Below are 12,022 nucleotides of genomic sequence, written 5' to 3' on the forward strand. Positions count from 1 at the left end.
AGAAGCAGAAGATGCTGAAGTTGAGGAAACTGACGATGACTACCTATTGTCGAGAGATAGGTCGAGAAGAGTCATCAAGCCACCTCAGAGACTTGGATATGCAGATCTTATAGCTTATGCCTTAATCTCTGCAAGTGAGGTTCTAGACGAAGAACCTAGAGACTATAAGGAAGTTATGAGGAGTCGAAATAAGACTGAATGGCTGAAGGCCATGGATGATGAGATAAAATCTCTTCATGATAATCATACCTGGGAACTGATCAAGAAACCTGCTGGGGCAAGGTTAGTCAGCTGTAAATGGATTTTCAAAGTTAAGGAAGGAATTGAAGGAGTGACGTCGAAAAGATACAAGGCAAGGTTAGTTGCAAGGGGTTTCACTCAGAAAGAAGGTGTCGACTTCAATGATGTGTTTTCTCCTGTTGTGAAGCATAGGTCCATTCGAATGTTGCTTGCCATGGTGGCACAGTTCGATCTTGAACTGGAACAGATGGATGTGAAGACTGCGTTCTTGTATGGTGATCTAGATGAAACGATCCTGATGAGGCAACCTGAAGGGTATGTCGAAAAGGGAAAGGAAGATTATGTGTGCAAGCTAAAAAGATCTTTATATGGGCTGAAACAATCTCCTCGACAGTGGAATAGGAGATTCGACAAGTTCATGACACACATAAGTTTCATTAGAAGTCAGTTCGACCACTGTGTTTACTTCAGATTTCGACCTGGTAATTCATTTGTTATTTTGTTGCTTTATGTGGATGATATTCTCATAGCAAGCAACAGTGTCGAAGATGTGATGAGGGTGAAGGCTGAACTCAATAAGGAGTTCGATATGAAGGATCTGGGAGCTGCTTCCAGGATTCTTGGAATTGACATTCGAAGAGATAGAAAGAAGTCGAAGTTATGCCTATCTCAAGAGGCATATCTACGGAAGATTCTTGAAAAGTTTGGTATGTCGAATTCGAAGCCAGTTGTGACTCCAACAAACCCTCAATTCAAGCTGAGTATTGATCAGTGTCCCAGTACTGATGTCGAAAGAGCCTATATGAATAGCATCCCATATGCTAATATAGTCGGTTCTTTGATGTATGCTATGGTTTGTACTAGACCCGACATAGCATACGCAGTAAGTCTTGTAAGCAGGTACATGGCGAATCCTGGAAAGGCTCACTGGCAAGTATTGAAGTGGATTTTAAGGTACATAAATGGGTCTCTGAATAGAGTCCTAATTTATGGTGGAGCCTTGGGTGAAGATAGTAAAGCAATAATAGAAGGATATGTCGACTCTGATTATGCAGGTTGTATGGATTCCAGAAAATCTATTTCTGGATATGTTTTCACTATGTTTGGCACAACAATTAGTTGGAAAGCAACACTTCAGAAGGTTGTTGCTCTATCAACCACTGAAGCGGAGTATATTGCCCTAACTGAAGCTGTGAAAGAAGCATTGTGGCTTGAAGGTTTTGCGAATGAGCTGAAACTTCAAGGTCGAGGTATCACTGTTAAATGTGATAGTCAAAGTGCAATACACCTGTCGAAGAATTCAGCCTATCATGAGCGAACTAAGCACATTGATGTGAGGCTGCATTTCGTCAGAGGAGTAATCGAGCGTGGAGAAGTCCAAGTGCTGAAGGTTTCGACTGAAGACAATGCTGCTGATATGATCACCAAGACATTGCCGAGTTGCAAGTTTTTCCACTGTATGCAGTTGATAAAGCTGCATGAAGAAAGCTAGTTTGTTCCCTTGATGTTGTAGAGTTAGATCCAAGGTGGAGATTTGTGAGATATTGGATCGAACTCTAGTATGGTCGAAGGGTAGCTTCTTGGTTCGACAGGATTAAGCATGAAGTCGAAGGTTGTTCACATGCTTGTGTCGAAGATGCTAGGGTTGTTAGCATGTTAAATTAGGTTTTAGTATTTAAACCCTAATTTGTTAAGTTAGCTTGTTTATTAAGTTGGCTTGTGTAATGGGTCTTGTGGAAAAAGCCCATTAGTTAGTATGTTAGGTTTTATTATAAATAACATACTAGTCTCTCATCATTGCTAAGCTGCAAATCCTAATTTAGGGTGAGAGAGGTTATTTGTTATTCTTGTAAACTTGTAATCTTGTTTTAAGAGAAAGTGAAAGAATAGCAGTTATAACCAATTCTTGTGTTCTTCTTATCCTCTCTAATTCCCTATTATACTTTGTTATTGGTATCGTTTTTCACAACAGCCTGCATTATTAACTTCGATCTAATTTTCTCTTGTATACCAGAACAACTAATCTTGTTTTTCAGTGACAATTAATACCAATTGACTCAATCCCTACTCGTGTTCATAATCAACATAGTAACAACGATCAACACCATAACAATTTACTTCCAAAAAAATCAATACACCATATAAACAAAAATAAATTTCCATGGCAAGATTCATACACCCTAACCCCACATACAATTTATCATATGCCCGGTTATAGAGATTGAACCCCACCCTTACCTTGGATTGACGGTCTCTCTATAATATCCGATCGAGTGCAAGCCTTTGCCTTTTCCCCGAAATCTACGATCAATTCCTCCTCTGTCAAAACCTCGTTCCTCTTTGTCGGCAACTTCGTTTCACGATCTATTATCCCAAAAGGCAAAACCTTATTTCCATATAAACCTAATCCCATATATTTTCCTTTTAATCCAATACATCAAATAATAATAATATAATTACTATTATTTCTTAATGGGCCTACTAATTGTACACCTCCACACTGCTATTCACCACACAACAATTCAATCCAGTTCAATTAAATAAAAATAGTCCAATAAATAATATTATTCCCCCGCTTGAACCGACTAAAAATACGACTTTAATTTAATACTCCAAATACGCCTCTTAAAATAATACCGACGAATCCAATTTTTGACTAAATCCAATAAGTAAATCCTTAATAATTAAATTAAATAATTAATTAAATTCGGGGCGTTACATGTTGACCCGGAATCAGTGTGGCCATTCCTAATTGGGAACAAATTTACCGTGTCCAGCGTTTTTCCCTTTGACGCCATCCTTTTGCAGCACGAAATCATTGAATCGGAAGTTATAGGGTCTAAATTTCTTGTTGTATTTGGCGGATGCAACTTGACGACACTTTTGAGGTTAACAAAACAAATTTTTTCCTCTAATAGATCTACCTCTTACTTGATGGTTTGCATGTTGTCTTCCTCCTATCGTGAAGTTATTGCGCTTGCAAGCTTGATGAAGACGTATGCCTTGGTGTTTTGCTCTGCCAGGATATGCATAATCTCATGTGACCAGAACATGGCCAACTTTTTTGTGTTCCAAACTACGTACTTTTGTAGTAATGGATCTTTGGTTTGTGCTCTTCCCTTGATTAGGGCTACGACTAATTGTGTGTTTGTTCACATCTTGGCTTCTTCTTCCACTGTCTGGAATGCCAGCACGAGATTGATGATGAAAGCTTCATATTTTTCTTTGTTCTTAATGATGGTGAACTCAAAATGTAAGGATGCCTTAATTATTAGCTCTGTTGGACAAGTGATTCCAAACACAAGAGGGAGGATATGGGATTGTGTGGGTTTGAAAAAATATGACCAATTAAAAATTATTAGATAAATAAATTTGTTTAAAGCAAATTTGTAAGCCGAACAAATAATATGCAGCAAAATAAGTAAATAATAGGAAATCAGATAAAAGAAAAGAGTAAACACAACGAAAATAAATAAATTGCAGCAATATAAAGAGATAGAGGTTGAGAGAATTGCACCAAAGATTTATAGAAGTTCTTTTTAACCACTTGGCCTACTCATTTCCCCAAATATTTTCCTTTTGAGTGTTTCCTCTAGAGATGTGAGTTTTTTCACATGTAAAGAGTATACACCACTATCATATTGAGAATAACTTATGACACTTGCATAATATTCTATGTAGTATTATCATAGTGGATCAATCTAGTATAAATATTACTCTTAAAATTTTACACCTACGTAAAGAATTGATAATTCTTTATCCATGATCCATAAGATGCTATCATTAGTCTAATGACATGATAATCTCAATTCTTTAATGGTACATCACTTCACAATAAAGCCTTACTACAGATACTTTAAGAATAATGGAATCATGTTTAATGTAGTCTCACGATTAAGTCACACTTAATGCTTCATTAAATGGACTATTAATTCTAGAGACTTTATTACTTTGGAAAAATAAACATTATAAAAAAAGACTCATTATTGTTATTAGATAATTCGATACAAGTACTAAGTTATAATAAAACTATTGCCCTATAGGGATTACCCAACATGTGTTACCTCTTAAACACTCAATGAGGCTTCTTATCACTAGAATCAACAAATTGTCTCATATCCAGATTAATTTGGATGGATTTTCATCAAGCAGAACTATTTCGAAGTTTCTATATAAAACTGACCTTGGGGTCTTATCTTTAATTCTCACCGAGGAGTTGATGTTGTCACCCGGCATGGTTTCATCTTTGTGCACATCGAGGTCAATTGTGTCGATGGCGAGGGTAAGGGTCTCCTTTATGTTTACTTTCAAAAGAGCGAGGGTGGTTGCTTGGGGGTCCTTTAACATTGTCTCATATATTAGGCAAGTAAACCAGAATGAAAAATTGTTAATTGAAGCCGTTGTGGTATTTCATCTTCAGGTGGACACTAAAAGCTACTGCATCTAGTGTTATGAGGAAATACTTTTCTAAGATGCATCTGTAAAAAATTTCACAATGAATTACCAAGAATCACATATTCATCGTCCTCTTATATCTTCTTTATCCAATGGAAAGCGACAATTCTTTAGCATCACAAGGGCAAGTGGCAGAGTCATTGAACGTCAAGAGATTACCACCTTCATATTGTGCTAGGTCCTCTTTCCATAGCCCTAGTCCCACAAAGATGTTGGCATACATATATCACACAAAATTTCATCGTCGATAAGAATTCTTTAGATTGCGTGATTATCCACAATAGTAGTCGCTACTGACGGAAGTGTCGCGTTAGAAATCCCTTTCAATTTTTCTCTATCTCAGCACCTTAGGATGTGCCTTTCTTTCTTCTATTTCCCTTATGTTATCGGCGATCTTGAGAAACTCTTATCTGAAAGTTTCTTGTCTAACCTCTTCTTGCTGGATGATTCTCCGTCAATGAGGAAAACGACGAGGTTTACAGGCGATCTTGAAGTAGATGCATGAGAGGTGACTCTAGTAGATGGACCAAAGACCTTCGTTGCTAATCGCGTGAGATAGATGTTGATGAGACGTGACTTTCAAAATTAGATGAATTCGATGTGGAAATTCGTGAAAATCAAAAGTCAATTTCCACATGCAACACCATTGTTTCATTGTGGAGCAAGAAAAAAGAGGTGTTGGGAGAACGAGCTCTTCTGATGCGGCGACGAGAGCTTCAAGTACGATGAAGCAGGGAGCCTTTCAATCAGATCTGACCATATACGATGTTTGGGTGACTAGGATTAGAAGTTCTTCTTTTCGACAACGTTCCATTTGATCATGTGTCCTACTTAATGAAACTCTGAATTAGACCTTCGTAATTGAGTCAACGGCTTTGGTCTTTTGTTCACCCTTTAGAATTGGAAAATATTGTATTAATCTTAAAAAGATTTTAGGATTTAATGAACATTGTTAATGACTATTTTAATTTATTTTCATGATTAAAAATATTGGGAAAATTGTTTGGAGCAGAAATTTGCGAATTCAAAAGAAATATTGAGTAATATAAAATAGAAATGATATTTTGACACCTAAATTTGGGTGTCAAAAAATGTGTCGATTATATTTTTTATGTGTTGTAGTGTATTATTGGAATTTGTGTAAGTGTATGAAATGAAAAAACAGGAGAGAGATAGAGACAATTTTTATGTGTTGTAGTGTATTATTGGAATCAACTATCAACTATCTATCCATTAAAGAAAGATGCTACCAAATCAATCAACTATCAACTATCTATCCATTAAAGAAAGATGCTACCAAATACCCTATATTACCCTTTAATGTTAATAATATTTACACTACATCAAGGACTTTTTAATAATAACATAATGTATCTATTATTCTCATCTTAAATCAACAAAAACATGACAAGTGGCTCCATTACTTTTTCAAAGTTCAAATTTCAAATTTTACTAACATTTCTCTTTCCTACACTTTTTTCACTTTTATTTTAATTTTCTCTCTCTTCATTTTTTTCTTCTCTTTTTTATTTTTCTAAACAAAAATAAATAAATAAATTAAATTTTTTAATGGAATGAAACCAAAAACATAATTATTTTATGATTATTAAAAATTATTATTCATAATTATTAAAAAAAATACTTTAAATGTCAAATTTTCTATTTTTTTCACGGGCCACTATAAGCAAAATACATATTTTATTAACAATTGTCTATATTTGAGACACAAAATTCTTATTTTTAAATGTTAAAGTTTCTATTTTTTTTTTCACGGGCCAAATACCATATATTACTCTTTAATGTTAATAATATTTACACTACATCAAGGACTTTTTAGTAATAACATATCAACTATCTATCCATTAAAGAAAGATGCTACCAAATACCCTATATTACCCTTTAATGTTAATAATATTTACACTACATCAAGGACTTTTTAATAATAACATAATGTATCTATTATTCTCATCTTAAATCAACAAAAACATGACAAGTGGCTCCATTACTTTTTCAAAGTTCAAATTTCAAATTTTACTAACATTTCTCTTTCCTACACTTTTTTCACTTTTATTTTAATTTTCTCTCTCTTCATTTTTTTCTTCTCTTTTTTATTTTTCTAAACAAAAATAAATAAATAAATTAAATTTTTTAATGGAATGAAACCAAAAACATAATTATTTTATGATTATTAAAAATTATTATTCATAATTATTAAAAAAAATACTTTAAATGTCAAATTTTCTATTTTTTTCACGGGCCACTATAAGCAAAATACATATTTTATTAACAATTGTCTATATTTGAGACACAAAATTCTTATTTTTAAATGTTAAAGTTTCTATTTTTTTTTTCACGGGCCAAATACCATATATTACTCTTTAATGTTAATAATATTTACACTACATCAAGGACTTTTTAGTAATAACATATCAACTATCTATCCATTCAAGAAAGATGCTACCAAATACCCTATATTACCCTTTAATGTTAATAATATTTACACTACATCAAGGACTTTTTAGTAATAACATAATGTATCTATTATTCTCATCTTAAACAACAAAAACATGACAAGTGGCTCCATTACTTTTTCAAAGTTCAAATTTCAAATTTTACTAACATTTCTCTTTCCTACACTTTTTTCACTTTTATTTTAATTTTCTCTCTCTTCATTTTTTTCTTCTCTTTTTTATTTTTCTAAACAAAAATAAATAAATAAATAAATTTTTTTAATGAAATGAAACAAAAAACATAATTATTTTATGATTATTAAAAATTATTATTCATAATTATTAAAAAAAATATTTTAAATGTCAAAATTTCTATTTTTTTCACGGGCCACTATAAGCAAAATACATATTTTATTAACAATTGTCTATATTTGAGACACAAAATTCTTATTTTTAAATGTTAAAGTTTCTATTTTTTTTTCACGGGCCAAATACCATATATTACCCTTTAATGTTAATAATATTTACACTACATCAAGGACTTTTTAGTAATAACATAATGTATCTATTATTCTCATTCTAAATTAAAAAAAAAACATGACAAGTGGCTCCATTAATTTTTCAAAGTTCAAATTTCAAATTTGACTAACATTTCACTTTCCTACACTTTTTTCCCTTTTATTTTAATTTTCTCTCTCTTCATTTTTTCTTCTCTTTTTTATTTTTCTAAACAAAAATAAATAAATAAATTAAATTTTTTAATGAAATGAAACCAAAAGCATAATTATTTTATGATTATTAAAAATTATTATTCATAATTATTTAAAAAATATTTTAAATGTCAAAATTTCTATTTTTTTCACGGGCCACTATAAGCAAAATACATATTTTATTAACAATTATCTTTATTTGAGACACAAAATTCTTAATTTTAAATGTTAAAATTTCTATTTTTTTTTACGGGCCACTATCACCAAAAAATATCTATTTCTTCTCTTTTATACTCCCTCTGTCCCAAATTATAAGAGAAATTCTCTTTTTTGATTCATTGAATAATTAATGTATCTGACCTATATACAGACCAGATATATTAATTATTCAATGAATCTAAAAAGTGAATTTCTCTTATAATTTGGGACGGAGGGAGTATTTTTCTAAACAAAAATAAATTAATTAAATTTTTTATTGGAATGAAACCAAAAACATAATTATTTTATGAATATTAAAAATTATTTTTAAATGTCAAAATTTCTAATTTTTTTCACGGGCCACTATAAGCAAAATACATATTTTATTTTAATTAACAATTGTCTTTATTTGAGACACAAAATTCTTATTTTCAAATGTTAAAGTTTCTATTTTTCTCATGGGCAACTATCACAAAAATTTCTATTTTATTTTAATTAGCAATTATCTTTATTTGAGTTAAAAAAATCTTATTTTCAAACGTCAAAATTTCTGTTTTCCTCACAGACCACTATCAGTAAAACTTCTATTTTATTTTATTTAACAATTATCTTTACTTGAGACACAAAATTTTTATTTTAAATGTCAAAACTAAATTTATATTATTATTATTCATTTTATAATTAAATAATTTTTTTAAAATTTATATGTATATCACATCATACTAAATAAATTTATCCGTGCGTCCGCACGGGTATCTAGCTAGTTTGTGTAAGTGTATGAAATGAAAAAACAGGAGAGATAGAGATATTGATATACATATTATACAATTCATATACAGATTCATATACAGTGTCAGATGTCAATCAAATATTGGGTGTTCAAATTACACTTCTCTATAGAAAAGTGGTATTTCTTTGTATGACAGCTTCTCAGAAGTTCTCATTCAACATGCTAACATCTAAAAACTTATCGGATTTTTTTGCAAGTAAAATTATAAATATATTTCAACTGAAAACCTACTACAAAAGCTAATTAAAAGCTAATCTAAATCATACTAGCAAGGCCCTTCCACAAAGTATTTAAAAAAAAATTGAACTTAATATTGTTTAAATTAATTGATAATATTTTAAAATATTGATGCAAAAATATGGACTAGAAATTGAAGCTTAACTGCTTTAGAAAATAAGCCATTTCAAAGACTAATAGTTGTTAATAAGTCATGTATGTGTGGACACTTATTGAAGTGCTATCCAAACTTCATTAAAAGCTGTTCAAATTATTTTAGACCACAGCTTGTGACAGTAGAGTTTGAATGAGAATGACTTTTTAATTAAGCAATTTATACACTTCAATCAAATGTCATTTGTTCAGCTTCATGCCTGATGGATTCGAAAAGTGGTGAAGATAAGTAACGTTCTCCAAAACTCGGAAAAACAGCCTGCACAACATCGATTCAGATTTATTCAACATTTACATTAACAACTAGTAATCTGCTATTCACCACAAACATTGTGTAATAATAATATCGGTACAAGTTGTATAGACATCATCTTATAATTCTGCGACGATAAAACTTTTTAAGGATTGTAAACTTACAACGATGAGCTTTCCTGCATTTTCTGGTCTCTTCCCTAATTTTATAGCAGCTGCAGCAGCTGCACCCGATGAAATTCCCATCTGCAGAAGACATTCATAATACCATAGTATTTGCAGTTATGTAACTGCATAACCAAATAACACGAATCACAAGTTATGATGTCATACCAGTAAACCTTCTTTCAAAGCCAGCAACTTAGCAGTTTCTTTTGCTTCTTCGCTTGAAACCTGTAGTTCATAAAAGAGAGTCTCATTTTAAATGAATAAAAAGACCAGATTCTAGATCAAAATTAAGAGAAATACAATGTATTATTAGTGTTGCAAGCTACCTGAATAACTTCATCTAGGAAATCAAATTCCAATAAAGGGGGAACGATACCGGCACCAATCCCTTGGATTTGATGTTTTCCTTTGATATGTTTACAAATAGGAAAATAAATCAGTAAACGGCCTCAAGTCAGACCAACTCAAATGAATAACAATGATATTTGTATTCAGAATCATAAAATCACCTGGCTTTCCTCCATTCAGAACCGGACTTTCAGCCGGTTCTACACCATACACCTAGGGGCGAAACGCGACATAAATCATACTAAGCATAAGCATAAATAAATCATAACAAAAACTTGTTCATATATTCACTCTCAACACAAAAAGTATTGCAGGGTAAACAATCAACCTTAATTTCTGAGTTTTTCTCCTTGAGGAACTTCCCAGTACCTGTTACAGTTCCCCCGGTTCCTATCCCTGCAACCAAAGCATCAATTTTACCTCCAGAGTCTCTCCAAATCTCAGGTCCAGTCGTCTCGTAATGAATCTAAAACAACGAAAAAAAATCATTGACTACAGTTTTTTTTCTTCTCATCAACTAAAGTAGGAAATATGAATTTTAAGAATACCTTTGGATTGGCAGGGTTTTCAAATTGATTGAGCATATAACTATTAGGCGTCTTCGCTAATAGCTCATCAGCTTTCTTAAAAACACCATCAATTCCTTTAGCAGGATCTGTCAAATATATCTCAGCTCCGAATGCTCGCAATATGATTTTTCTCTCCAGAGTCACATAAGATGGCATAGCCACTAAAAGTTTATAGCCTCTAAGTGCTGCTATCGACGCCAATCCTATACCGGTGTTACCACTCGTAGGCTCAACAAGGACAGTCTTTTCAACCATTGTTGAAAAAGATTAAACTCACTTAGATTCTTCTACATTCAACAATATGAATAATACTATACAACCTAGAAATCAAACATGAGTAATTACCTTTCCAGGTGTAATTAGGCCTTTGTTTTCAGCATCTTCAATCATGCTTAATGATATTCTGAGTGAAAAAAACAAGATTATCCTTACAAATTCTTATATAAAATCTTAAAACTTAAAATTTCAAAAAATTTCATGTTTGTGAAAATGAAGAAATCCATGCCTATCTTTAACACTGCAGCAGGATTGCAAGTATTCTAGCTTAGCAGCAATACGGGCAACACAGCCTTCAGTGATGTTGTTAAGATATACCAATGGAGTGTTCCCTATTAACTTCATAATAAAATTATAATTATTAACAAAAAATAAACATAAAAATAAAAAAAATGAAACTAAAAATAGTTATTATTAAAAGAAAATATTACTTCAGTAGCATCTTTCTTGATTGCAAACTGTGTCTCCATGATATCTGATGAAGAAAACCAGCAAAAGCTTGATTATTTAGTTTCTTTTAGAAATCAGCAGAAAAAGAAAGCATCATATATAAGAACTCTATAATTATTGGGGGCACATGAAACTGTAAGAATGAGAAAACAAAGGAGATAGAAAATGTTGTACTAACCAATCTCTTCAGTGACAGTTTTGGATTGTTGAAGAAACAGGAAGATTAAGCTTGGCCGTATGTGTATTCAAGAGCTGTTAGACTTTTGTTCTTTTAGCTAAAATCCAAAAGCTATTATCATGTTTTTTGGAAATATATTTTTGAAAAAGTGTTGGTTGTGTTTTTCTTTTTTAAAAAATTTCAATTTTAACACATTTGGCAACCAACTTAGAAAAAATAATTAAAAAATTTACGTCGAAAAAAACTATAAAAAGAAGAGTTTAATTTTTTACACCATCATTACATCATGAATATTCAATTATATTATTTTAAAATAAGTTAAAATAAGAGTCAAATCTTTTATAATTATGATGATTGTGATTTAGTGTAAAAGATCTTTACACTGTCAATGTATTTCAATTAAATTCTAAAAAAAACTAACTATAACTTTTTAACTAAATTAATATCCAATTTTTTAAATAAAGTTTTTATATTTAACATAAATGATTTATTTATAGATTTTATTAACATGAGGCTCAAGTTAGTATTATCATTGTGGGACTATCATA

At 31.4% G+C, this 12,022-nt stretch overlaps 1 protein-coding gene across 2 annotated transcripts; it reads right to left on the minus strand.

The window, feature by feature from the left end:
• Window positions 1–9,202: 9,202 nt before the first annotated feature.
• Window positions 9,203–11,596, minus strand: LOC131644130 (cysteine synthase-like). Of its 2 annotated transcripts, XM_058914544.1 has the most exons (11): window positions 11,475–11,596; window positions 11,278–11,321; window positions 11,076–11,185; window positions 10,916–10,973; window positions 10,550–10,813; window positions 10,330–10,467; window positions 10,163–10,214; window positions 9,980–10,059; window positions 9,819–9,878; window positions 9,651–9,731; window positions 9,203–9,492 (listed from the first exon to the last, which is right to left on the minus strand). In XM_058914544.1, exons 2-11 carry the CDS (start codon window positions 11,314–11,316, stop codon window positions 9,403–9,405), a joined length of 972 nt encoding a protein of 323 aa, XP_058770527.1. In that variant the 5' UTR covers window positions 11,317–11,321; window positions 11,475–11,596; the 3' UTR covers window positions 9,203–9,402. The 2 variants fall into 2 exon arrangements, with proteins under 2 accessions (XP_058770527.1, XP_058770526.1); XM_058914543.1 differs by lacking the exon at window positions 11,475–11,596 and having other exon boundaries at window positions 11,278–11,458.
• Window positions 11,597–12,022: the final 426 nt, after the last annotated feature.

The sequence above is a fragment of the Vicia villosa genome, linkage group LG1 (assembly GCF_029867415.1).
Source record: "Vicia villosa cultivar HV-30 ecotype Madison, WI linkage group LG1, Vvil1.0, whole genome shotgun sequence".
Classification (NCBI taxonomy): Eukaryota; Viridiplantae; Streptophyta; class Magnoliopsida; order Fabales; family Fabaceae; genus Vicia; species Vicia villosa.

Excerpts from the sequence above, each read along its gene's own strand:
- LOC131644130 (XM_058914544.1), bottom strand. The coding sequence starts at position 11,316 with ATGGAGACACAGTTTGCAATCAAGAAAGATGCTACTGAA. Across the intron at positions 10,814-10,915 it reads GCCTAATTACACCTGGAAAG|ACTGTCCTTGTTGAGCCTAC; the intron begins GTAATTACTCAT and ends ATGGTTGAAAAG. Across the intron at positions 9,879-9,979 it reads TCCTAGATGAAGTTATTCAG|GTTTCAAGCGAAGAAGCAAA; the intron begins GTAGCTTGCAAC and ends TATGAACTACAG.